This window comes from Pundamilia nyererei, unplaced genomic scaffold, assembly GCF_000239375.1.
Source record: "Pundamilia nyererei isolate P.nyererei 1_Seehausen unplaced genomic scaffold, PunNye1.0 scaffold00030, whole genome shotgun sequence".
In the NCBI taxonomy this organism is placed as follows: domain Eukaryota; kingdom Metazoa; phylum Chordata; class Actinopteri; order Cichliformes; family Cichlidae; genus Pundamilia; species Pundamilia nyererei.
Window position 1 is genome coordinate 2,532,385 of NW_005187431.1, and position 23,720 is coordinate 2,556,104.

A 23,720-nucleotide genomic window follows, 5' to 3' on the forward strand; every position below is an offset into this window, starting at 1 on the left:
CTCTGAGTTACTTCATGATTTAACAAGAGGGACAATTACTTTTTCACACAGGGACAGGTAGGTTTGTATAACTCAGTTTTTAAATGATTAAGTCATCATTTAAAAACTCTATTTGTTTGATGATCTGAAACATGTAATTGTGACAAATATGCAAAACACTAACAAATCAGGAGGGGGGTAAACACTTTTTCACACCACTGTATGCGGCATATTTGTGGTAACGCAGAGTGGAGGCAGGCAGAATGGCAGACCATTTATGGCTGTAGCTAAAATCTGTATGTCTAGCTTTCCTGTGTGCTCAGTAGCTTGCACACCAGGAAGGAAGATAATCCCGAGAAAGAAGCTTATAAATTAGCTTAAGGGCAGAGAGAAGCAGATTTGGATAGTAGAGGTCACTGACAAAGCATTCTCCCTACACAAGAATCGGGGAGGAATTAGGAAAGGGCATAAAACATCAGACGCGACAAGGATAATGAATAGTGAGCACGAACTGTGCATCGGTCTTTAATAACGGCCTATTTCAATTTTCACTCGGCTGGAGGAGGAATAATGACGTTGTAAGCTGCCTTTGTACGTTTCTATAAAAAATATTTTGTAATATTCAAAGTCTGGCCTTGATATGGCTACTTTATCTTTTATGCCTGGATGACTGTCCTAGTTGGAAGAACACCTTGAGGAATTTCTTGGAATTTGGCACGAATGTTCACTCGGACTCAAGGCTAAGCTAATTAGATTCTGTTAGTTAAAGGTCAAGTTTTTGGCTTTAACTCAAGAATTCATAAGTGAATAATGGCTGTTAAATAAATAAATAAATGATCTAGCCTTTGTTTAACACCATAGCTTAGGAACAAATAAGCAGCATTCGATCATAAGTCACATTTACACTAAACTTTGTTAGGCCCCTTGGCAGTGTGATCTTCTGTGCTTCAGAGGTGAAGATATATGTGAAACATCTACATTTAAAATCTGCTCATTAGCAGCAACATCCAATTTTGTGCACTGCCACAGCTTTGTGTTGTGTTAGAATTGGCTTTCCTGCCCAGGCATTGATTGATTGATTGATTGATTGATTGATTGATAATACTTTATTCATCCCGAGGAAAATTGGGTTAAGGGTGCCAGCCTTGCCAGCGCCATCTTACCCTTCCAACCATACTAGTGGTTCTCACAAATCTCACAGTTTGGATCGGATCACGGTTTTAAGTCACGGATCGGATCAATTTTCGGATCTGCAGAAAAGAAAAAAAGACAAAATTTTAACATTTACTTATTACCTTTTTAAGTATTTTTTGCCTATTAAAAACATTCAACTCAAGACTCATTCCACGCAAATTAAGGTGCAATATAGGGCAGTACAGGGCTTTGTATCTACCACTCCGCTGTGATATAATGAGCGGTCACGGTCACGTAGCTTTCCGTTGACCTGAAGGTCCACCCGTTTGTACTTGGGCAATATAAGATGCCTGGGACAGTTCAGCCATAACTTTAAACCTTTCCTGCTCATACATGCCTCGGTACAATCTTGTCACTGAAGTGGACGCGCAATGGGATATCATAGCGTGGCTCAAGCACGTTCATCATAGTTTAAACCCCTTGTTTTGCACAAGGAAATACGGCCTCCCGTCTGCAGCTAAACACCCAATAGCTTTTGTAATCGCTTTAGCCCGGTCGGACTGGGCAGCAAAGTGCTGCTTAAATGCCACAATTTCCTCTCCTCCTCCACTTGGACCGCTAGCGCTGGCCATAACTATCGCTTGACAGACTGACCACGCGCACCATACACATACTTTTTTTCCTTCTTTTTCGAATCTTCGGATCACGTGCCGAACCGTGGAGTGGGATCGGTTCGGATTACGGATCAACCGTGATCCGTTGCACCACTAATACATACATTACACAAGCATCACATGGGGAAGACAGGTCAGAGAGGTATAACAATGGAAAATGCACGTGAACACATGCAAGAAATCTGACATCTAATATTGTAGAGATACATATAGCAGTAGTAGAATGAGTACAATAAAGCGTAAATATAATATCTTTATTGTCATTTCTTTTAGGCAAAGAAATTTAATGAAACTGCATCAGTGCAAATATCTCATATAGGTTTTAAATATGGCAGCTAAAAAGAAAATCTTACTATATATTATATTTAAGAAGTCTAAAGCCTCTAAAAGTAACCATACAAAATTCTAAAAGGGAAAGTTTTTCATCTCATACATACGAGATGCTTCACATTTTGTAGGCATTCATGCATGATTGATTTTCTTTCTTTCTTTTTTGAATGCACAGTTCCAGCAGCATTTAGCAGAGTTAAGGATTTGGATGAAAACTATTTTTTAATCTGTCTGTCCTTCTTTTTAATGTCCTGAAACATCTGCTTGAGGGCAGCACTTCAAACAGAAAGTGTCTGGGGCAGAATGGATCTTTCAGGATGCTCTGGGCTTTTCTGAGGCAGCGGGAATTGTAAAGATATTCCAGGGAGGGGAGAGGGTATCCGATCAGCTTCTGGGCAGTGATGATGAGCCTCTGAAGCATTTGCTTCTCTGCCGCTGTGCAGCTGGTGAACTGCACACAGATGTAGTATGTGAGTATGCTCTCTATGGAGAAGCCATAGAAATCTTTGGGTGAGGCGGTTCTTCCTGAAGATCCTCAGGAAGTAAACCGTGCCCAGAAACTGGAAGTCCGGTCATGTTAGGTCAAATCAATTTTATTTCTTTGTCGGTATATCACAGATAAAAAAAAGTTGCTATAATTGGCTTCACAGTGTGTGCATCAAAAGATATCGTCCATCTTTAGACCCATGACCCAAATTAAGAACGTCTTTATATGATTTAGGAGTTTGTGCTCTTTGTTCATTCTTCACATTTAAAGTATTTGTCTATTTGAGCTGAGTAACTTGAGGCACATGTATTATAATCAAAAAAATGATACAATAAGAAGTCTTTTAAAAAGTACTTCCTTCTGATCGTCATACACAAACTACATCAGTTTATATGTGTGAGCCGACGCGGTGGGTCTGAGGAGGAGAAGAAAGGTTGAGACAGTTTTCTGTCACTGATTTTTTGGGGGGTTTTAAGCAGTGGCAGGCAGCATCCAGGTAAAGAAAAGAGAGTGTGTAGGTATGGCAACGTTTATCACTGACTGCTGGGAAGTCATTTAAATCCATCTCCGGTTTAGTTTGTATGCTCATGTTTATACAATAGGAGCCTTCAATTCCTAAAATTGCAGAATGTCATTTTCTTCAGAATGATAAAATCAAACGCAGATTAAAGTAATACCACAGTTAAAAGCTGTACAAAGACAGAGCTGCGACTTTTCAGTTCAGAGAGAGAAATCAGCTCAGCCCTGTGATACTGTGATATGCATTTTATTGCCAATACTGTGTGTGTTTTTGATTAAACATGTGCAGTACTACCTTTCTTCAATAGTAGCTAGTGCATTTTGAGAGGCTACATACATCATTCAGTACAGTCATGTGCTCTGTGTAAAAAATGGTTTCACAACTCCAGCCCTGAAAATCAGACTACTGTTTGGTTTCCGGGTTGGAGCTAGAAACACAGCTTTCGTTACCAGTGATGATGCTCAACATAAAATTACGTCAATTTGACACAATAGCTGAGGTTTGTTCTTCATGCTAGTTTGAGGTCCATAGTAGATAGTGAACTCTTGATTAGGCCACTTTGAGGCCTAATCAATTGGCTCATTGACCCAATCTCACACACACATTAGTACCGTGGTTTTATCTGTACCTAAGCACGTTTTTCTACCATTGACACACAAGCTAATGATTGCATCAAAGGCAACTCAGGGTTTACTATCATGCCCAAGGAGGAGTTAGGGTCAATCTACTGCTCTTCTGATTGTTAGATGACCTGGTCTACCACCTGAGCAAAGCCATAATGAAATCAAAGAGACCCAACTGCAACTGGTCACAGTGGTATTTTGAAAAATGCAGTGTAAGCAGTAGAGAGGTTCCTCGTGACTTTAAAAGGAGATTGGAAAAATAGAACTATGATGATCTCTTGCTTGCAGGCAAGTGTCAAAAACATCAGAATACTCCAAGATGAGGAATGAAATGCTACAGCCTACTTTTTATATCGTTTCCTAATGCTTAAGCTTTACAAGGATCTGTTTTGGCACTCTTGTTGGCAATACCAGACTGGGTTATTTTGGGTATCAGATCAGAAAGGAAGCAAGTGTCATTGTGCATCACTAATGTAATCTGCAGCTGACTGGTGAGTGGAGGCAACCGCAAGGCACAAACCTTTATGTCCTGCACTGACCCTGCCACAAAAGCGATGCGTGCATCAGAAGAGACGCGTAAATTATGTTTTTCTTTGAGTCATTTCACCAAACACAGCCTTCAAATCAATAAATGTCTCGTGTACATTCAAAAACATAATCTGTACAGCCTTGCATGTAAACATCACGATAAGCTTCCCATAATCTCATAGCATGTTCTTCTGGTTATAAGACCAGTCTTTACATCGGCCGGTGGAACAGAGGAATGCTTAAAATCAGTTCAAATCTGGATTTGCATGCAGACACACACAAGCATGGGCTTATATTCTGGCAGATATGTTTGCTGCAGTATACCACAACAAATGTATACTACTCAATCCTTCACAGTAGGTGGTATGTAGCGTTGAGGAAGCAGAGATGATTTGAGTCATGTGAAGATTTATGTCAGTGCTTTCGAGCTATATAGTAAGAGGCGAGGATTTACTCCCCGCCTGGTAAATGTGCTGTCTGGCTCCCTGGTAGCCACAGAAGTAATGTCTATCAGAAAAGATAATCTCTTCTACACATTTGTTTTCCTGTTTTCACCACTGGATTCAACCTTGGTTCCGACTAGATCCCTAGCAGTATATACCATGCAGTATTATATTCAGATAAACAGCGCATGACATAGCATGACATGCTATAGCAGATATTGACTCAACAATAACTAAAAAAGATTCTAAATATGGCCCCACAAATATCTAAACAATATAAATACTATAACATAACACTTGATATTGTATTTTTACCTGAAGAGTTCCCTCAAACATGTTGGCCAAACAAATACTATTTAGTGCATCTTACACACAATGACACGGACAAACAATAACATAAATTGCATTTGCAAATTACATTTGAAGAATAAAAATTAAGCAGTAAATAAAAAAAACTTTAGTTTCACATTTAAACAGCTGGAGCATCAGGAAATTCAGTGAGAGGAAGGAGTAACATTTAAAAATGTCTTGACCGGATTAAAATCCAACCCGTCGGATTTAACATGGCAACGGAAAGCTGTGACACCAGGATGACCCTTGTGTTCTCTTATAAAGTACAAGCAGATAATCACAATGTGATTAAACATTTTGAATCCATGACATGTCGCCACTGCCCGCAGAGTTTAGTAATCTTGCTTAGTATGTTGTCTCTTTGGAATCAGGGTGCACCTCATACAGGGCAACAATAAAAACAGATGGCTTCTGTTTTTGCTCACGTACGCCACAAGTGTGAAAGCAAGCAAAATGTATTTATGTAACACATTTCACAGACAGGAGTCACAAATGCAGAAATAAGAGCAGTACAAAAATGTCAGGAAACCTCACAAAAAAAAAACTAAAAGAAGAAGGTAAAAATACACAGTGCATAAAAGCAGATCCAGTGCAAACATATTACCCAAACAGCCATCTCAACAAATATTTGTTAGCTTTTGAAAGATGATATCGTGCACATATCTCATCCTTGATACTGTAGCAGCTAAATTCAATACTTTAATTAACTACAACCTTTTCTCTGTTTGTTTTACTACTGTGGATTGTCATATCTTTTGCACCGTTACATGCAGTGCTCACACTTCACTTTGTAATACGAATAAGAAAGCTGTGTGTGCGATGTTGGTTGGGAACCGATCAGAATGCAACCAGTTGGCAATCAGCTGAGTCAAGTTCCTTGTTGTGAAGAGCAGTGCAGATGTCTTGTGGTCATCAACACAGATTTTTTGTCAGTCTGTCTGAGAGATCTTATTTCATCTATTTAGAAAAGTTTCATGCACTCACCAGGCTACTTCTTGATATCTCTAACATGGTTTCTGTCTTATTTTCTACTCTAGTGTAACTGAGCAGTTAGTTTGACTGTAATATGTCAGTTAAGCACATTATTTATATGTGTAAATGCTGATACAAAATAGGGAAAAACATACTATATGAAAAATGCAGTGTAGTTTACACCAATACAGTGTAAACTATATTAGTAGTAGTTAAAACAACCTGAGATTATCAAAACAAAATGCACTATGTACAGTCTTCTTCTGTACATAGTACAGATCAGTATATAGTATAGATACTGATGGAAAAATTATTACTATATAAATTCACAAGTGAGCAATAAGTACATACTTCAGTTGTTATCATAAGTTTTTATCATTGCGATATGATACCACTGATTCACATGTACGCTGATGAATCTGAACACAGTGGTATATCTGAATCATTTCCTTCTTGAGGTCATTTACTTCCATAATACTCACAATTCTTTGATAGTACAGCAAACCCTCCCCTTCACACTGGTCCTTCTGTCTATGACTCATTAGCTCTCCGTTTCCACTGTCTATCACCAGCTCTCCCTCTGCCATAGACAATGACTTTACTCTCTCTTCTCTTCAAAAAGCTTTACAGCACTGGGTTACACACTGTCTGTGGCAATTTGCTCACTGTCTTCACAATTTCATGCAGTGGACATTATACCTGGTCCTGCAGTCGTCTAAAGACTTTATAGCAATTTGACTTCAGAGAATTCTTTTCTGTAATGAGGACAAAACTTTTTGTGATTCTCGTGCTACTGATTTCCATCTATGCGTGAAATAATTCTGTCATTCCCCAATGCTTTATTCACCTCTTTGCGCTTTATTGCTGTTTGCCTATTCCGCGTCCACATTTTTATTGTTTTCCTCCTTTGCTTCGCTGCATTTCTGACCATTGAAGAACACAGGAAAAGATTTTTGCAAACATTTGACAACACCAAAATGAGTCCCGGGAAGCCGAGCAATGAACTTAAAATGGACTAAACTATTTTTTGCATTCATCTCCTAAATCGTTTTGACAGCATTTGCCAGCAGCTGAAATTAACTGATAATGTTAATCCTTATTAAATCACTGACAGCTGTGTAGAACAACATTTTCTCGTGTAAAACTGGTTTAAATGCTTAGCTATGACTATATATTGAATGGTACCAACTGATTCAGATAAGTGGATTAAAGCGGCTAAAATTGCTTACATCTACTGTAAAAGCGCAGCCTGTCTATAAAGACCCAATGTGCATTTTGTTCTGTACCTTTAGCACGCTGGTGGTTGAAGAGACATATTTGGGATATTTGGGTCTCTTATGAATAAAAGCTGAAGGTGAAATGTTAAAGCATGACCTACAGTTATTTAAACATACCAGTACATGTAGTTTTTTTTCCGTGGAAACAAAGATAAGCTCTTGACCTTAAAAGTTAGCAGAAACAGCTTCTTGTAGGTGTTTTCATAGTAAAGGCATATCTCTAATGCCAAATGTATGCTACCTCTTGTCTTAAATGATATAAATAAACACACCATTGAATGGAAGTGCTCTTGCATCAGTCTGCATTTGGGCTGTATTTGCTGGTGTATCTAACCCTGGAAAAACTTTTCCGTGAAGTGGAATCATGTATTTCAAATAACCTGGAGATTTCATTTAGAAACCCTTGTCCTAGTCTTAGGCATTCAAATCATGTTTTTTTTCTCAGACCTTGAGAGATCTCATTAGAGCTTGACACCACACAGTTTGAAAGAGAATACTAGATCCAAGATGTCGGAGGTTTAAAAAGGACTGGTGCCCCCTATCTTATCTAGAAAAACAGTTTTTAGTTTTATGGATTCAGAGAAGTTCTAAAAATTATGGCAAAATGTCAGTTTTAGGTTTTGTTTATCAGCTTTTCAACAAAGTTTGGTTCATTGGAAAAAAGTCCATGTCCTGTATTTTTTTTTTTTTATATGACTATAAAGGTGCTGGCAATACATCACTACACTTTCATACAGCTGAAATCCCTTCATCAAGCCATTCAGTTTTAGTCATTCAAAGCATGTTTAACCTTTGTTTGCTGCTTAACAGGGGGCAATTGGCTTTCATAGCACTGCCCTTTCAGGCAAGATTTGGTGCCAATTTATTCTCAGTAGACATAAAAGGTCAATTTACGCTGTTGTTCGGAAAGTATTTTTCCTATTTTTTTTCTTAAAAGCCACAAAAACATTCTACCAGCAATTAGGAAGCAAAATGGGAAGCATTTTAATAGGTTTCTGCCACTGGCAGGTCAACATTTTTGCTTATCTGGTAACAACAGTGCTACTAATCAACATCTTGTGCAGACATACACATTTTTGAGAGAAATGTCCGAGCTCAGTGATATAATTCATATTTGTAAGCATTTCTGACAGGATTAAGAGTAATTCCATTGGTGATCTCTTAACCTTGCAATCTGACACTATCACAGGTCAAAATTTCAGTTTGGCCAATACAGTAAATCACCTGCAAAATGATAAGATCCCTATCAGCTGCAGTTCTGATTCTTATGTAACCCTTTAAGGCAGCTAAAGATAAAGTGCACATGTTAAATGTTAGGATACTAATGGTTATATTTATTGCAATGCAAAGCAGCGCAGTGCCTTGCAGCAGCAGCCCTCAATGAGCACATTGTCGAGTTACAAACTCTTGTTTAATGTGTGTGTAATCCCCACTGAGCATGGAGGGTTATCACCAACTCTAGTATTCATTTAATAAAACTTTGTCAAGACCAAAGAGCAGATGTGTCGGTTACAGCAATTCTAGAAAGCAGGTTGATTTTATGTATATTTACACATCTTGTAGTTTTTTCTTATAATGCCAGGTGGAGCTCTTTGCAGTATACATTTGGATTCCATAGCCTATCTACCAACTGTAGTATAGTATAGAGTATAGAGTATAGAGACCTGTTTGTACATCTGGTACCTGTTTTCCATGATAAGAAGAGCTGTCAGCAGTTCCTGGTCCATTCAAAGGCTATAACAAAAGTATCACAAAAGCTGCGTCCTTTTAATCTTTTCTCACCCTCTGATCCTAACTGATAATCTAACACTGTTATGAGCCCAGTGGGAGTCACAGCAGTGTTGTGAAGCCGTAGCTGTAGTGGATCTACAATGCCAGCATTCAGGGTTTGTGCCAACTTTGTGTGCTACATAAAACTAAATAAAAGTCAAAGCTGACTTTCTGCTGAAAGGCACAAAAAACCAACAGTGGAGTATAGCTATGGTAGATGAAGGTTAGCAGTCAATTAAGCTTGAAACTCAGCAGACAAAACAAAGAGGTCACAGATAATGTGTATTTGTGTGCCTGTGTGTGTTTGTGTGTGTGTGCGTGTGTGTGTGTGTGCCTGTGTGTGTTTGTGTGTGTGTGCGTGCGTGTGTGTGTGTGGTGTTATCTTTAGCGATCCCTCCCTGCTGTGTGCTGTCAGATAGTTTCTCATTACGCCAACTTCCTCTCTGCTGAGACTAGTGTAGAATACCGTGTGTGTCTGTGTGTATGTCTTTATTTATTGCATGCAGTCTGAATGTTTGGAGCAGTAAATTACAGGCTTTCATGTCCATGTATAAATTAACCATTAAAAACATGTAACACTTCACGTCCCTGTACTTATGTGAGCAAAGCCGTTTGGAAGTACTTAACTGGACATCATTTGGGAGGTCATATATAAGCTAACGAGCACATATGACTATGAAAAAAATGTCGATTTGTGTGTTAGCATAATTTCCCAACACGTAGTGCAACCTTTTAGAGTTCAAAAATATAGTTCCTCAACAAATTAGATCTGTAAAAGTGGTCAGCTAGTCATTGTTGTGGGATGTATAACCATGGTAATTAGTGAAATGTCAGAAATGGGTTGCAGATGGACGTTTGCCTATTAAGAAATGTTTTTCCGTTGTTTTCTTGCAAATATCAGGATTCCAATGCAAGATAAAATAAACCAAATATATTTTAATAAACTTACAAAGACTGTGACCAAAGGACACTGCAGGGAAAAGCAGGATAAAGCCAACAAAAAAATTGATAATAATAATAAAAGGACAAACCAAAACTCAGGGGAATATGTAAGAATGAGGCAGGACACAACATGGCAAACAGCAGGATAAACAGAAAGTCAGACAAAGAGCAGAGGCAAAAATATATATTTGCTCAGGGGTGTGACGAGACACCAGTGGGAGGCTGTTTAGGGCAGGACAGCTCGGAGAGTAGCTGGCCCGTGCTTGTAGACAAATCCAACACTTTCATAGTGAACAAAGCCGTCACAAGGAGTATCTTCAATTTTTTTCCTGACTGGTTGAGAAGCATACGTTTTCCACTGACAAACAGGTGGTTGCTAGGGGGTTACTGTAGGTCTGTGTGATTGGAGCTTTAGCGATCATTTTCTCTTCAGCAAGCACTAGCAACCAGCCAGGGAATGCTCATTTTTACCTCATGACCAGTTAGACCATCTAGGCTTCTGTGACTGGGCCTTATTCAGCTACAGTGGTCGGTAAAATAAATGACGTATACACAAGCCAAAGCAGCAAAAATACCACACACATATTTCCTCATCCTTGCTATTCTTTTGCTCTCTCGCCTTGTCTTTTTTTAAATCTTCCTCTATCTGTCGCTCTCTCAAACACACACAAAAACACACAAAGCCCTGCACCATGTTGATACCTGTCAAGCTGTCTCTAAGCTTCACTGCTGTAACTCTTTTTCTGATCCTTAGTCTTTGAAGTGTCATAGTGCAGATGATGATCATCAGGGGATTGTACTCACATCTTATTAGTGACATTTTGATTTGAGTGTCAGTGTATGTCTGTGTGCATGTGTCTCGTTTATGATCCTGTTTGCAGTCCTTCATGTTCAGACATACTTTTGAGGGTTAATGTTGATACACTCTTGTCATTTACAGTCAAACTGATCATATATAAGTGGCCTGTCAGAGCAGAAATAGCCTTGAGTGGTATTTACTGATCTGCAGTTAACGTGATGTAAGTGGCAAGCAGAGCATGTAACTTTTTAACTGTCTGTTTGCTTTTTTTTTGATGGACGGGTATAAAAGCAACAGTAAAGTTTTCTTAACTTGAACCAGAAACCATTCAGCGTGTTTGTTTATTTCATTCATTTATGCTCTCAAATCCAGAGTTTTGTGCAACAGAGCTGTGTTAAGCGGGCATCACAGAGGAGTATCGTTGAATTCCTCTTTGAAAGCTATCCTTCTGTTATTTCCCCAAAGGTTGGATAAAAAGCTAAGATACCATAAAGACAAAACTAATCAAAACAGCTTGTTAATTTTATTGAAGTGAAGCTGTCAGCCAAGCTTCCTCTCATTTAAATTTTTAATTGTTAAAGATATAGAGATTTTACAGTCAAAGCATTTCCCAAGTGCTGTTAAAGAGAGAAAGGACTTTTCCAAACATCTCAGCTTTTTGATACTTTGCACATAGACAAAAAAAGTATGTCACAAAAACAAAAAACTACAAGAGTCAAAATCAGTCCCTGTGAGGCCTAATAGTCAGTTGTGTATCCTTTTTGCTGGATAACAGCCTGCAGTCATTTGCTCTCTCATGCTCCTCCAGATGTCATGGCCTTCAGTTCAGCCCACAGATTGTCACTGATTCAAGTCAGGGCTTTGCCTAAGCCAGTCAGTAACATTCTCTTTGGCCTTCTGGAGGTAGTTCATCAAGGTTGTTGTCGTGTTGGAAGACAAAGCAACAACTCAGACTCAGGTTTGCTGCAGACTACTGGAGGTTTACTTTCAGAATCTTCACATTTCCGATTCCTTCCACCTTGACCAGATTCCCATTTCAAGCGTCCCCACAACATAATACTGCCACCACCGTGTTTCACTGTAGAGACGCTGTTCTGTTTTGGGTTTTACACCTCTTCCCTCTTTCTCCAGCACAGGCAGTAGTTTAGTCTAGTTTATTCTCATCTGAACAAAGGATGTGCTTCCAGTTTGCATGATCCTTCTTCAGCTTGTACTCGGCATCCTTCACTCTGGCTTGAAGTGGCGTTTTTCCTGGTCTGAGACTTCAAAGTCCAGTCCTGTTCACGGTCCTACTGATGGTCTTTTTTGAGACCGCAGTTCCCAGCTTGACTAAGTCATTTCCTCGTGTCTTGGTAGTTCTGTTGTTTTTGGACACATCTCACTAGTTTTCTTTTCAGAGTCTGTGATTTGTTTCCTACTTCTGCCCGGCTTGTTCTGCACTGTGTGGCTCTCTTTCAACTTCTTGATGATACTTCTCACTACAGTTCTTGAAACACTGTGATAACTTTGTTTATCCGTCTCCTGCTTTGTGAGCATCAACAATTGTTTTTATTAAGTCTATACTGATTAATTTAGTTTTTTCTCAAGTGGCAGCTCAAACCCTTGCTTAAGTTTTTGTACTATGTGGAAAAAGTTTTAACTTCATTTAACTTGATTTTACAAGCTTAGAGCATTACAAAGATAACGCACATTATTGCAGCAGTGGTTTGTGCCACGGCTCAATAAAAGGTCAGTTTTTCAGGGGGATGATAACATTGACCCATCGACAATAATTCTGTTATTGTCTGCAAGTAGAAATATTGTTATATTAAAAAACATGGGGAAATGTTTACAAAACTTTAAGTTTCACAAGGGGATAATAATTTCATTCTAAACTATAGATTTCTGCATATTTAATAACTTTCAAATATATAGGCTGTATATATAAATCCTAATAAATAGATGTCCTGAAACAGCCAACGCTTTATTAAATTTTCTCTCCATCCACTGCTGAGGGTACTCAATGCCATTAGTTTGGAATGAGGTAATTAAGTTCTTCACTAAAGCAGAAGAGAAAGAACAGCATATACCTCTCCAGTTGTGTTTTATCTTTCCTCCCACTCCATAAATGTGTATAGAACAAAATGAGCAGCACAAAGTTTGTGTTGTGTGCTAACTAACAAAATGATTTTCAAAAAATGGACATTTTAAATTGGTTTCTAAATTGGTGGAAATTTATTTGTTACCGTGATAAAGATATCAAGTACAGAGTGTTTTCGTTCACAAAGATGAGTCGCTAGGTACATTTTCATCACCCAAAATCCCTGCTGGGAAGCATTTGTTCTCACATAGATCCCCTTCTTCCCCTGCTAAAGATCCTTGTTTTGAAACTGGCAACTATTACCACAGTAACAGGAGTTGTCTTTAGCTTCAAATAATTGATTTTTTTTTTCTTTTTCAAGCAGGCCACTGCTGCTTGAAATCAAACCGAGTCTCTTGTGGTCAGATTGTTGTGCCTACATGCTACAACAAAAGGCTGTACTTTGGAAAGTACAGTTTGTCAGATATCTGTGCAAAAGGTTTTTGAGGCTTTGGTTAAAGAAAAAAAAATCCTATACACCTACTCCATATGTTTGCATGCTACATTGAATATAGCCTGCGAAGTATTTTACTATAACCTAAAATATTCATGACAAAACATGAAAGTTTAGCAAACGTTCATGCTGTTTCAAATCTTGAGGTGACATTTCTAAAAGTTTTATACTCACTTAATCTGCTTTATTGCGACTATTTGCCTACGGCCTGATCAGACTGGATTAACAATGAAACTGAACCCACTCTAACTGTCATCAGCTCTGATGTTTCTACTTTAAATCCTGGACGTTGCCACACCCGCTTCAAAACACAGAGAAAGGGACAGAGGAGAAAAAGAAACAAAAATATTTCTCACTGACACATTACTTGCTCCTTCTTTTGCCGTAAGTCATGAAGCTGGCCTTCTTGACCCCATTAGAACATCTCTATGGCTTTCACCTGTCTCTGGCAACTGAAATAAAAGTATATCCAGGGTTAATCGTAAGGTTAATGTGCAGTGTGAACTCTCAGGGTAATTAGTTCACTTCTTATTGATTGACCTCCACACTCGACCTTCCGTTGGGAGCTTTTATAGAAAAGTAAAAGGGTGGGAAGGAGGGAGGCAACGGGTGGCCAAAAAAGACGGTAAAGATCCCAAGCAATAAAGCGTTCAAGGTTCTATTGTACGAGATTCTGGCCGCATGCTTCCTTTGCAGTAATGTGTTAGGTGTCAAAGCAATTGACCATTTAGTTCCACATAAGCCCCATACACCATTTAGGCCTCACTGGTTTTTGTTAACTTTTCGCCGATGCAATCCTTTTCATTTTTCCCCCAGACTCTAAGGGCATTCTTCCATGTAAAGGGAGATGGGATAGATAAAAGGAAGAAAGAAAAAAAAAGGATGAACAAAGACGTGAAAGAAAGTGTTTAGGTTGCTGAACACGGAGAAGGACAAGTGGGGTGATGCTGTAAAGGAGTAAAAGAGCATGGCGGTGCCCGAGTGCCGATCGCTGAATGTTAAACGTATGTGCCGTGAATGGCTGAGCTCGGGGAGCTCGACTGGGAGGAACCAGTCCGTTAAAACTTTCTGTCCCCTTTTCACAAGTTGTTGGGCTTTTTTTTTTTCACCTCCTGTATCCATGTGTAGTCATGTGACAGTTTTATTTTTATGTGTCTCACAGTCACTGTCTATGTCCCATGTGCCACCTCCCCACACCCTCTCTACCAACCCCCCCCACCCCACCCTTCTCTCCACCTCCAGGGAAGCTGGCGCAGAAAACTGGGGCACAGAAGGCTGCCAAACGCTCGCGTCAACCGCTGTCCATACCAAATGCCTGTGCAGCAGAATATCCACCTACGCCGTGTTAGCGCAGCAAGCTAAAGACCCGGTGAGTCACCTATGCAAAGCCTGATGTACTCTGTGGGACTTTGGGGTGTTAACGAGGCAACTACTACCAGGAGGAGAGGGAGCGTAGGTCAGTGAGCTGATTTTCTGTACGCAGACTCCAGCCACTATCCCCGTCAGACATATCACCGAGAACTACGTCTCTTAAGTCATTTATTGAGTTAACAGAAGGATATGGATGGGTGAGGCTGGCATGACTAGCAGAGCTTTATGTGAGATGTCTTACTTCATAACAATGAGCGCAGCCTGAGTGGGGCTGTCAGTTTTATAACTGTGACACAGTACTGTATAAATGGCTATTTTGATCACTGTGTGTTTGTCTAATTATATGTTGACTGGCTGTCATTCTTCCCATTACGCAAGTTTGGGGTTTATTTTTGTTTGTTTGTTTTTGAGCTTAAACTTGATGAAGGTCGGACTCTTACAGTCCCGTGTGATGTGAGAGAGGCGAGGCGACGGGAGGAAGGAAGAGATTTTATTGTGTCTCTGTGTGACTTTTTTTTTTTTTTTTGCCTGGAGCACATAACGTGTTCCTCTATAAATAGTTCACGTGGCTCACAGTGTGTGTTTGACGTGACAAAAGCGGGCTTTTTAGCAGTTAATGGTAATGCACATTCTGATTCACTGACCTGTTCTCCTGCTCTAATGGTTATCTAAATACCTGATCACCTTCCTCGTAGATCCACCCAAAGGACCCTAATTCTCTCACTGTGTAACACCTCACACTATCACCCCATTTATTTTACACCTTACCTCTAATTCATTATTTTTACCCATTTTCTTGCTTCCCTTATTCCTTTTAGCTGTTTTTTTTTTACCTGCGAATCTCTTGTAAGACCCCCCTTGTCACTTCTTTTTTACCCCTGTTCACCTTGTTAACATTTTCAGTTTTCATTCTCACTTTATGCTGCAGCTCTGACCCCTACCCTGTGGTCACAAACTGCTCCCCCTTGGCTTTGGCTCTTAATTTGCCTCTCTGATTACTTGTACTCAAAGCCCACGAGAAGACCGGTTGCTTAAAATATTCAAAGGAGCAAAAGGAGATGAGGTTTGGGTACATTTTTGTCACACATTAAAATCTCTTTTGTGATTCTCTCTTTTAATGGTTAGTTCTCTAGTAAGCGCTGGAGAATAACTGTGTGTGTCACAGAAATGGAAAGTGATTGTAAGGAACAGAGGATTTGGAGGGTGGAGGAAATGTTCAACCAAACAGAAAAGGTAGTCTGGTCTCGGCTCGCAGGCAGCTTAGGGAGAGAGAGAGGGCCAGAGAGATGGAAAGTGGATGTTTTCTGCACTCACCTGTAATGCATTAACAACCAGCATTGCAGAGATAAAGAGCCGTGCACTTATGTGGCCCTGTTCGGCATAACGCATTGCTTCTGTATTGTGCTCACCGATGCCGTGCATTTACCCTTTGCTTTTTTTCTTTTTTTATAAAATGCATTTCTATCAGCTCATTGTTTAGCTGCCAGGCCATCTGCTTTACTGTTTACAGCAATGGCAGGTCAGTGCTTCCCACAAAAAAGCTCTGAAAAATCCGTACTGTACTTAGCATAGCTTTTGTCAGCAGAAGAACATCAAACATTGGGAACAAAAAAAAAATTGGAATTCATCAGTACCCCTACCTGGTCGCGCCAAAAAGAAACAAATACAGTTAAAAGAGTATGAATATTGGAGGTAAGTTTCTTATACATCCCCCTGGCTAATGTTACACCCCTTTTTTATAGCAAATATTACTGCATACCAAATGTGCCTCTGATGCCATTGCTCTAAAGAAAAATTAAGTTAGAGGCAGAATATTGTAGTGAGTTGCAGCATATTATAAATGCTTCAGTCTCAAGGAAAAAGAAGGGAGGAAATAAAGGGTTTCATGGTTGCCGCCCTCATTGAAAACTGAGAAATGAGAACATCTAATTGAGTTTATTTAAGCTGAATGCATTTTTAGTCTTCTTAACAGCATAGTTACAAGAATCCCACTGTTGGGTAGCATCTAGTTGCCAGTGCATACACGGCATTGAAAAACTCCTGTCACAGTCACATTCACTTCTGTTTCTTGTTATCCCCAACCTTGGATGAAGCCGTGCAAGTGACAGCTGCCTTGAACGTTTCCTGAGACGGATAAAGTCATTTAATCCAACGCAAACATGGATAAGCCAAGTTGACAGTAGTGACACTGACTGGCGTCGCAACTTTTAGATGACCTCCCTGTTTTAAAGGAAGGACTCAGTAAATTGCGTAAACCTGAGATAATCAGCTGGTTTGTAAGCCTCAAGATTTCCGTGTCCTGCTTTAGGATTTATTAGTATTATTATTCCCTTCTGTTCTATTTCTCCCTTCTATTAACTGTAAAGAGGGTCAAAATAAGGGGATGGCCTTCAGGTAAGGAACTGCAGTTATTCATTATTTTTGTACCTCAGAGCTTGAATTACTTCACAGGGGTCTGGAAGCCATTTCAGACCCCAGGGAAACATTAACTCCCCATAATATGGAAAACACAATAGATTTGACCTATAAGCTGAACGGGTCATTCCGGCCACTGTTTCTGGTTCCTGCGACTCCTCTTCCAGCCGTACAGTATTGACTTTTCCCTCGCCACACAGCAAGCAGGTCGACCGAGTTTACTGATAGAGGGCCAGGAGAGGGGGGAAACAAAAAAAAAAAAACATTGACTTTTTTTTACATTTGTGACATCTGTGAAGAGTGTGCTAGTCATTAGTGATTCATCAGTCAGCCCCCAGTGCTGCCATTTAGACCCAGTGCACAGGACCAGAAGGTGTGTGGGTTAGTGTTTTTGTGTCAATGGCTCTCAGTCAGGAGCTGTTGCTGCTGGTGCTGAGTGCACTTTGTTGCTTTAGGGTGCTCCAGAGTTAGCTTTTTACTCCAGTGGAGATTGGGTTGTGTAAAAAGAAGAGAGAGAGGCAAATTGAATTTGGCAATAAATAAAAAAAGCAAGAAAGAAAGAAAGAAAGAGCAACATTCAGACATGCGAACACACTGATATATGGTGGTATGCACTTAAAAACACTTAACATGCACAAGCCTGCATGCATGCATGTAAGTCTGGGCGAATGAAAACGCGCACACAGATGCTCAACACACACACACACACACACAGACAAAGATGCACTCATATGCTCTGTCCAGGCTGTGTGGCTGTTGGAGCAGTGCTGAGTATCAGCAGCCCAGCTCTGACAGCTTATCCTGGGTTACGGCGCGAGGGACAAGGGGGGCTGAGGATTAACCTCCATGTTTAATAGAAAAGGGAGGCAGCGGGAGTGGGGGTTGGGGGGTAGGTGGAGGGATTTAGAAGCAGTGGTGCCATTACAGGCCGTTTACAGTGGAGTGAGGGATAGCCAGTTAATCCTGTTTACTTTCTATAGCCTCTGAGATTTCCGTGTGTGTATGTGTGTGTCCTGCGTGTTTGAGTGTCTATAGAGACCTTTCGCTATCAGACACGAGACAGAGGTTTTTTTTGTTGTTTTTTTTACTTTAGCGACACAGACAAGCGAGAAAGAGAGAGGGAGAGGAGGAGGATTTGATTGAGTTAGGTCATGAAGGAATACTAAAAGACCAAGCCACTTAATTCTTAAGATGACTCCAGTGGGAACACACAAACCCCACGGATACGTCTGGACTCTTTGCCTGCGCAGAGCTCACGGAGATCACGGGATTTGGAGCTGAGGGAGGTACTGGCTTTATAAAAGTCAGTTTAACGTTTTGCACCTCCAGTCAATAATGTGACTTCCACGTTTTTTTCCCCTTCGCATTTGTCAGCCCATAAAGCCGGTGCTCAAGTTGTGTTGACATTAAAGCTAATAGCAGCTTTCAGGTGCCTCTCCGAACTTGCATTCAAATACACTGAGCTTGCCTAAGCAGGCATCCAGAAATATGAATGGACAAGAGAGGTCAGCGGTTCACAACAGCACCTGAGACTTTGGTTTAGTCAGCACAGATGAGCGCACAAGCAAACACACTCGACTTGAGCGAGGAGGAGAAACAGAAAGAGGGATTTTCTCATTTTCTTTAACTTATTTATGAGCCAATTACTGAATCAAAGTAAGTCGCTCCAAATAACAATAACCGAACTGATGTCTTTCTGCTGTAAAGGATTTCTCAGAGCTTCTTCTACCTGCCACGCTAACTGCATTTGGCCCAATCATTCTTATGAAATGATTGGCTTTGCCTGAGATAAATCGAGTCTTTTTCGTCTGTTATCATCAGTGCTCGAGGCACCTAATCAGAATGGAAACATTTCAGAACAGGGCCTATTATTTAGACTAATAATGGCCACCGTGCTTGATTTGACTGTGGAAAAGACGATAGGGATGACTGAAGTGCTTCAAGGTGGCGACTCATATTTTAACTTATTATAATTTAACTGGCAGCAGTGTTTGGAGAGAAAACAAGGCCTGACCTAGACCAAGCGAGACTGCAAGGTTATGGTATGCAAATATGTCGCACTTGTCAGATGTAATTAAAGGATGAGGGGGCGCTAAAATTTATGAGGGACTCGGCATAGAATTGCATTAAAATCTTTTAATCCTTTGTCACATTAATGAAGGGTTAGCCAAGTGACAGCGATGACACAGGAAATTATGAATAAACAGGTGTAATGATTTAGTTGCGTGTTTGTCTAAAGATGCATAATGCCTGAGCGTGGGCAGGGCAAAGACTTGTTAAATAGATATTCAAAACTGAGTGGAAAGTGTGTGTTTTTCTTAATATAATTAGAGGGTCAGAATGTGTTGGAGGCGTTGGTTTTGACTGAATTTTTTAAATGTGAAATACAAATTTGGTCCACAAGATCCCTTGAGCAAAAAATGTGTCTTGGTGCAACTGGCTTTTTGTTTGCCCGTTGTCTTGAAGGCCTTTCATTTTCTTGCTCGCGTTCTGCATTTTGCATCAACAAACATCACAAACCTTGAACATTATGCAAAAACGGCAACACGTAAGGAAAAGGCTTCGCTTTGTGACACGGCGTCAGCACTCCAAGCTCAAGCAGGCTTTTGGTTTCTCTCGAGGCAACTGAAGTCAGAGTCAGTTAAGTTGAAACCTCGAGGGTTTGCAAAAATAAAATAAAAAAGACTCAATTTGAAGTATTTTGCAGTGAGTATGTAACTAGTGCTATGGCAGCAAAACAGGCAACTGAGCAGCAGGATTGCTAGATTAGCAAAAGAGTTTTACCTTCGATGTAGTGGCACAGTGTGCCTGGGTGTACTGTTGAGTTTGTATGTACCTGTGTGGGAATAAAAGGGGCAAGTGACTGCCTCGAATTGAAAATGTCATTTTTTCCCCACTTTTCACAAGGGGCCTAGTATTTTCAGACCCTACATGGGAGGACTGCAAAAATATAAATGCTGTAAGTGGTAATGAATACTCAATATGTTCTCATTAACAAATAATAAATGTGCACATATTGATTATTGATTTTGCTGCAGTACATCCATTATAGGGGGAATGAATGGATAGCTTAAGCCTGTTTCCTGCCATCACTCAATAGGTTTTCCTTCCCAAAATTAAACATTTAAAATTCAAAGTCAGGCGATAATTAACTGTTGCTAGAACAAATTTAACAATCTTGTATTATATTACATGTAATATAAGCAGAACTATTATAGTGATGTCACCTGCCAGACACACCAGTAGTAATTAATTTCCATGTTAGCTAAGACTAGTAAGATGTGTAGTGAAGGAAATTTATAGATGGGGACCAAACACTAATGTGTTCAGTGTCACTGAATATGAAATATAGCTTTTGTCGCCCTTTGTAGATCAGGGTCTGGCTGCTGTACTGGGGTCAGCTTGCACTCAGCTTCATCATCTCTCCAGGCTCTTGGCTAGTTTTGTGTCAGCACGTTTGTCTGTGTAGATGGTAGGGCTGTTTGATACTGCAGATTTTGGTATTGATCCGATACAGGGCCAGAATAAAGGCAGCTTTTGTAGAGGCAAGCATTGTGTCATGATTTGCAAATTCTGAACACATTTCACTAGCCGCTAAATCACTGTGATTTCTGCTCTCCACTACAATTAGTTAAGAGGACAGAAGCTTTTCGTGTCTTCTGAAGATGTGAATGTGCCTGTCTCTAAAGTACTTGGCTCAACCTCTGTTCTTTAATTGTGCTATATGCTAAAAATAAAATAAAATTGACAGTCAACACAAAAAGGTTCAGTGATTTTTCATTATGCATGTTTGAAGGATATTTCTTTATTTCTAAGAAGAAAACATTTTTTGTTTAACACACGTCAGTGGGTTGCATACTGAACTTAGAGGACAGAAACAAAGTATTGATCCCACTGCGCTAGTATTGATCTGATACCAATATCAGTGGTGGTATCAGTGCTATCATTATTCAGATCAGTCTGCTCAGCTCTAGCAGGTGCTTGCAAGGATGTTCTTTTTCTTTCCATCTGCCCAGCGTGTAGATTGTATCTGAAAACTGTAACATAATCACTGTGTTTACTGCAGTACTGAAAAGCTTAATCTGATCATGCTACTTTGGAATTCAGCACTAGAAACACACATACAGATAAGTGAAGTTTTTGTAATAAATACTGGATAAATTCTCCCGTTTGGTGGTGCCCTTTATTGTTCATATAGTTATTAATTTTGTGCACTTTAAGCACATCACCAACCAGCTGCAGTATTTGTACAGTGATAACTTAACACAAGGATACATGTTAAACAGAAGTTGTCTAATCAGTCATAGGAAGACTACTTTTGCCAGCTAAGTTCAATATTCACATTTTTCTTCCAGTGGGAAAGTTGTAAGAAGAGTTAATGGAAAACGGGCCTTTTGGTGCAGGTGGACATGGAAAGCCACTAGTGAGGAGCAGGTCTGAATGTAGGGGGGAGGAAAAAAATAGGGGAAGAATGAGAGCCAAAGAGAGGGAGATGAAGTGAGGGAGTGGGTGGTAGCAGGATAGGTAGGAGGGGGTGGGGAGGAGGAGTGAGAGGAGATAAGTAGGTTAAACTTCCTGAGCTCAAAATAGCTATCTTCTCCATCACATGGTAGCCAATCTGCCCAGGGGAGCCTGGCCATATACAGCAGAGCCTCAGCGCACTCGCTCTTTCTAATCTGCACTCCGTTTTATTCTCTCCTCCGACTGCATCAAAATATCACTATATCTATCTGGGGCAGGGCATCTGTGTGAGCCAGTAGCCTCGGGCCCGATGTGTTACGTTTAGTGTTTTTCAGCGTGTCTGTTTGTGTGGGCGTTTCCTCTTTTCATTTCCCCTTATTGTAGCATCCTTCCATATTATGAAATAAACCCTTAATCTCATCACACACCTAACCGCCACCAATTTAGACAATTCTGTTAGACAAATTGACACGATGACGAGTTCAGGGACAGTTTGAGGGGTTTAGATAGAGCACACTTAGAAATGAGAGAATCGTTTATTTGACTAGTTTTCTAGCAGAGGCTAACTTAAGACGGATTCAAAAACTGAGAGGGAAAAAAGGTGATCCTGCAGCCTTTTTTTAAGTGCCTGTGCCTGTGTGCGTGCATGCGCTTGTCTGCTTGTCATTCCCCATGCATCGCCCTGCGTTTGATCTGTCAGACCTCAAAAAACACAAGTGCCTGTGTATCCTTTGACCTTCCATTCTTCGTAGTATCAAACACAGTCAGTCTCTCTTGTCTCTCGCTCTCCTTCTAGGCCCTTCCCTTTTTCCTAGAACAGATGCTTGTCATATGCCCTCTTTGTCTTTTTTTTTTCGTAGATCTCGCCTTCGCTATGAGGCAGTTTTGATTATGTTTCACCTCCATTCCCTTCCCAGTGTGTTTGTGTGTGTGCCGTATTGGTATTCCAACCTATTCCGCTTTCCTCTGGAGAAATTGGCTTCCTTTGATGGGCCAGGGGAAAAACCACTAAAAGACAAGCTTTGACTTTCTTGCTTTTTCAGTCTCCCTATCTATTTCGCTCACCTCCTACTCTTTGCTTTTGCTTACTTGTCCTTAGCTCTTCCTACTCCATCTCCCTCTCTAAATTTCTCTCTTACTCGTTCTTTTCATGTTGGTTTCTCCTCTCCTTTCTGATGGGAATAAAGAAGTCTTCGTCTTATGCTTCCGTCTATTCAGATCAAGTCAAATACACACGCAGGCACACGCAGCTTAAACACTTACCTTCAATTACTTAGCCCATCTGCCTGGATGTGCCTATGTGTTCAAGTATGTGCTTTATTTGCAGTAAAAGACACCTTGTGCCACGGGTACGTACAGTGATAAATCTTTGGGATGAAAGGGAAGGATAGTCGCTGCGGGGGGTAAATTGAGGTAAATTGTGTGATTGAGAACTTAAAAGCGGGCCAAACATCAAGCCCATTTGGGACGCGGCGGGGTGCATGCTTTCCACGCGGCTTCATTTGTCTGTTCCTCATGCTTTCAAAGGCACACCTCAGGAGCAGAGGTACGCTGTACATCATGACCTAAATCACTTAATTATGCGCTGTGGTCTCGTACTTTTACCCTCGCGCATAAGAAGTCATCAAATGAGTGTATAATTGGTACACAGCAAGTGTAAAGTGAGTGTTTGTCAAAGCTAGCTCTGTGTCTTGGCAGCATTGGTCAGTCATCACAGAAACAGTTCGTTCTAGTGGTTTGAAGGAGAGTCATATTTTAATCTGCAGTCATTTACACTTGGTGGAATAGCTCTGTTCTGGTACCTCACTACCTTTTAACTCGCATACGTAATATACAGAGCAGGCATCGGTAACAACAGGTTGATTAATTTAGTTAGATAGAGCTTTAAAGGCAGAGCTGAGGCAGAGGTGGGTTGTAAAGCAGCTTGCAGATGTGCTGAAACTGTGGACAGGCTAAAGCAGCTTAAACACAGCAACAAGCCTCAGAGAGAGTGGATTTGTAGAAAGGAAAAAGCAGAGTCATCAACACTTGTGGGACGTATACATCAATTCAGGGGTGTCCAACATAAGGC

At 40.3% G+C, this 23,720-nt stretch overlaps 1 protein-coding gene across 5 annotated transcripts in view; it reads left to right on the forward strand.

Annotated features, from left to right (window-relative positions):
- adgrb2 (adhesion G protein-coupled receptor B2) overlaps window positions 1-23,720 on the forward strand; it is a 249,234-nt gene that overhangs the window by 174,209 nt on the left and 51,305 nt on the right. For all 5 annotated transcript variants that reach the window (XM_005728839.1, XM_005728843.1, XM_005728840.1 and 2 more), the window contains exon 17: window positions 14,645-14,771. In XM_005728839.1, coding sequence (XP_005728896.1) covers window positions 14,645-14,771 — 127 coding nt within the window. The remainder of the gene's footprint in view (window positions 1-14,644; window positions 14,772-23,720) is intronic.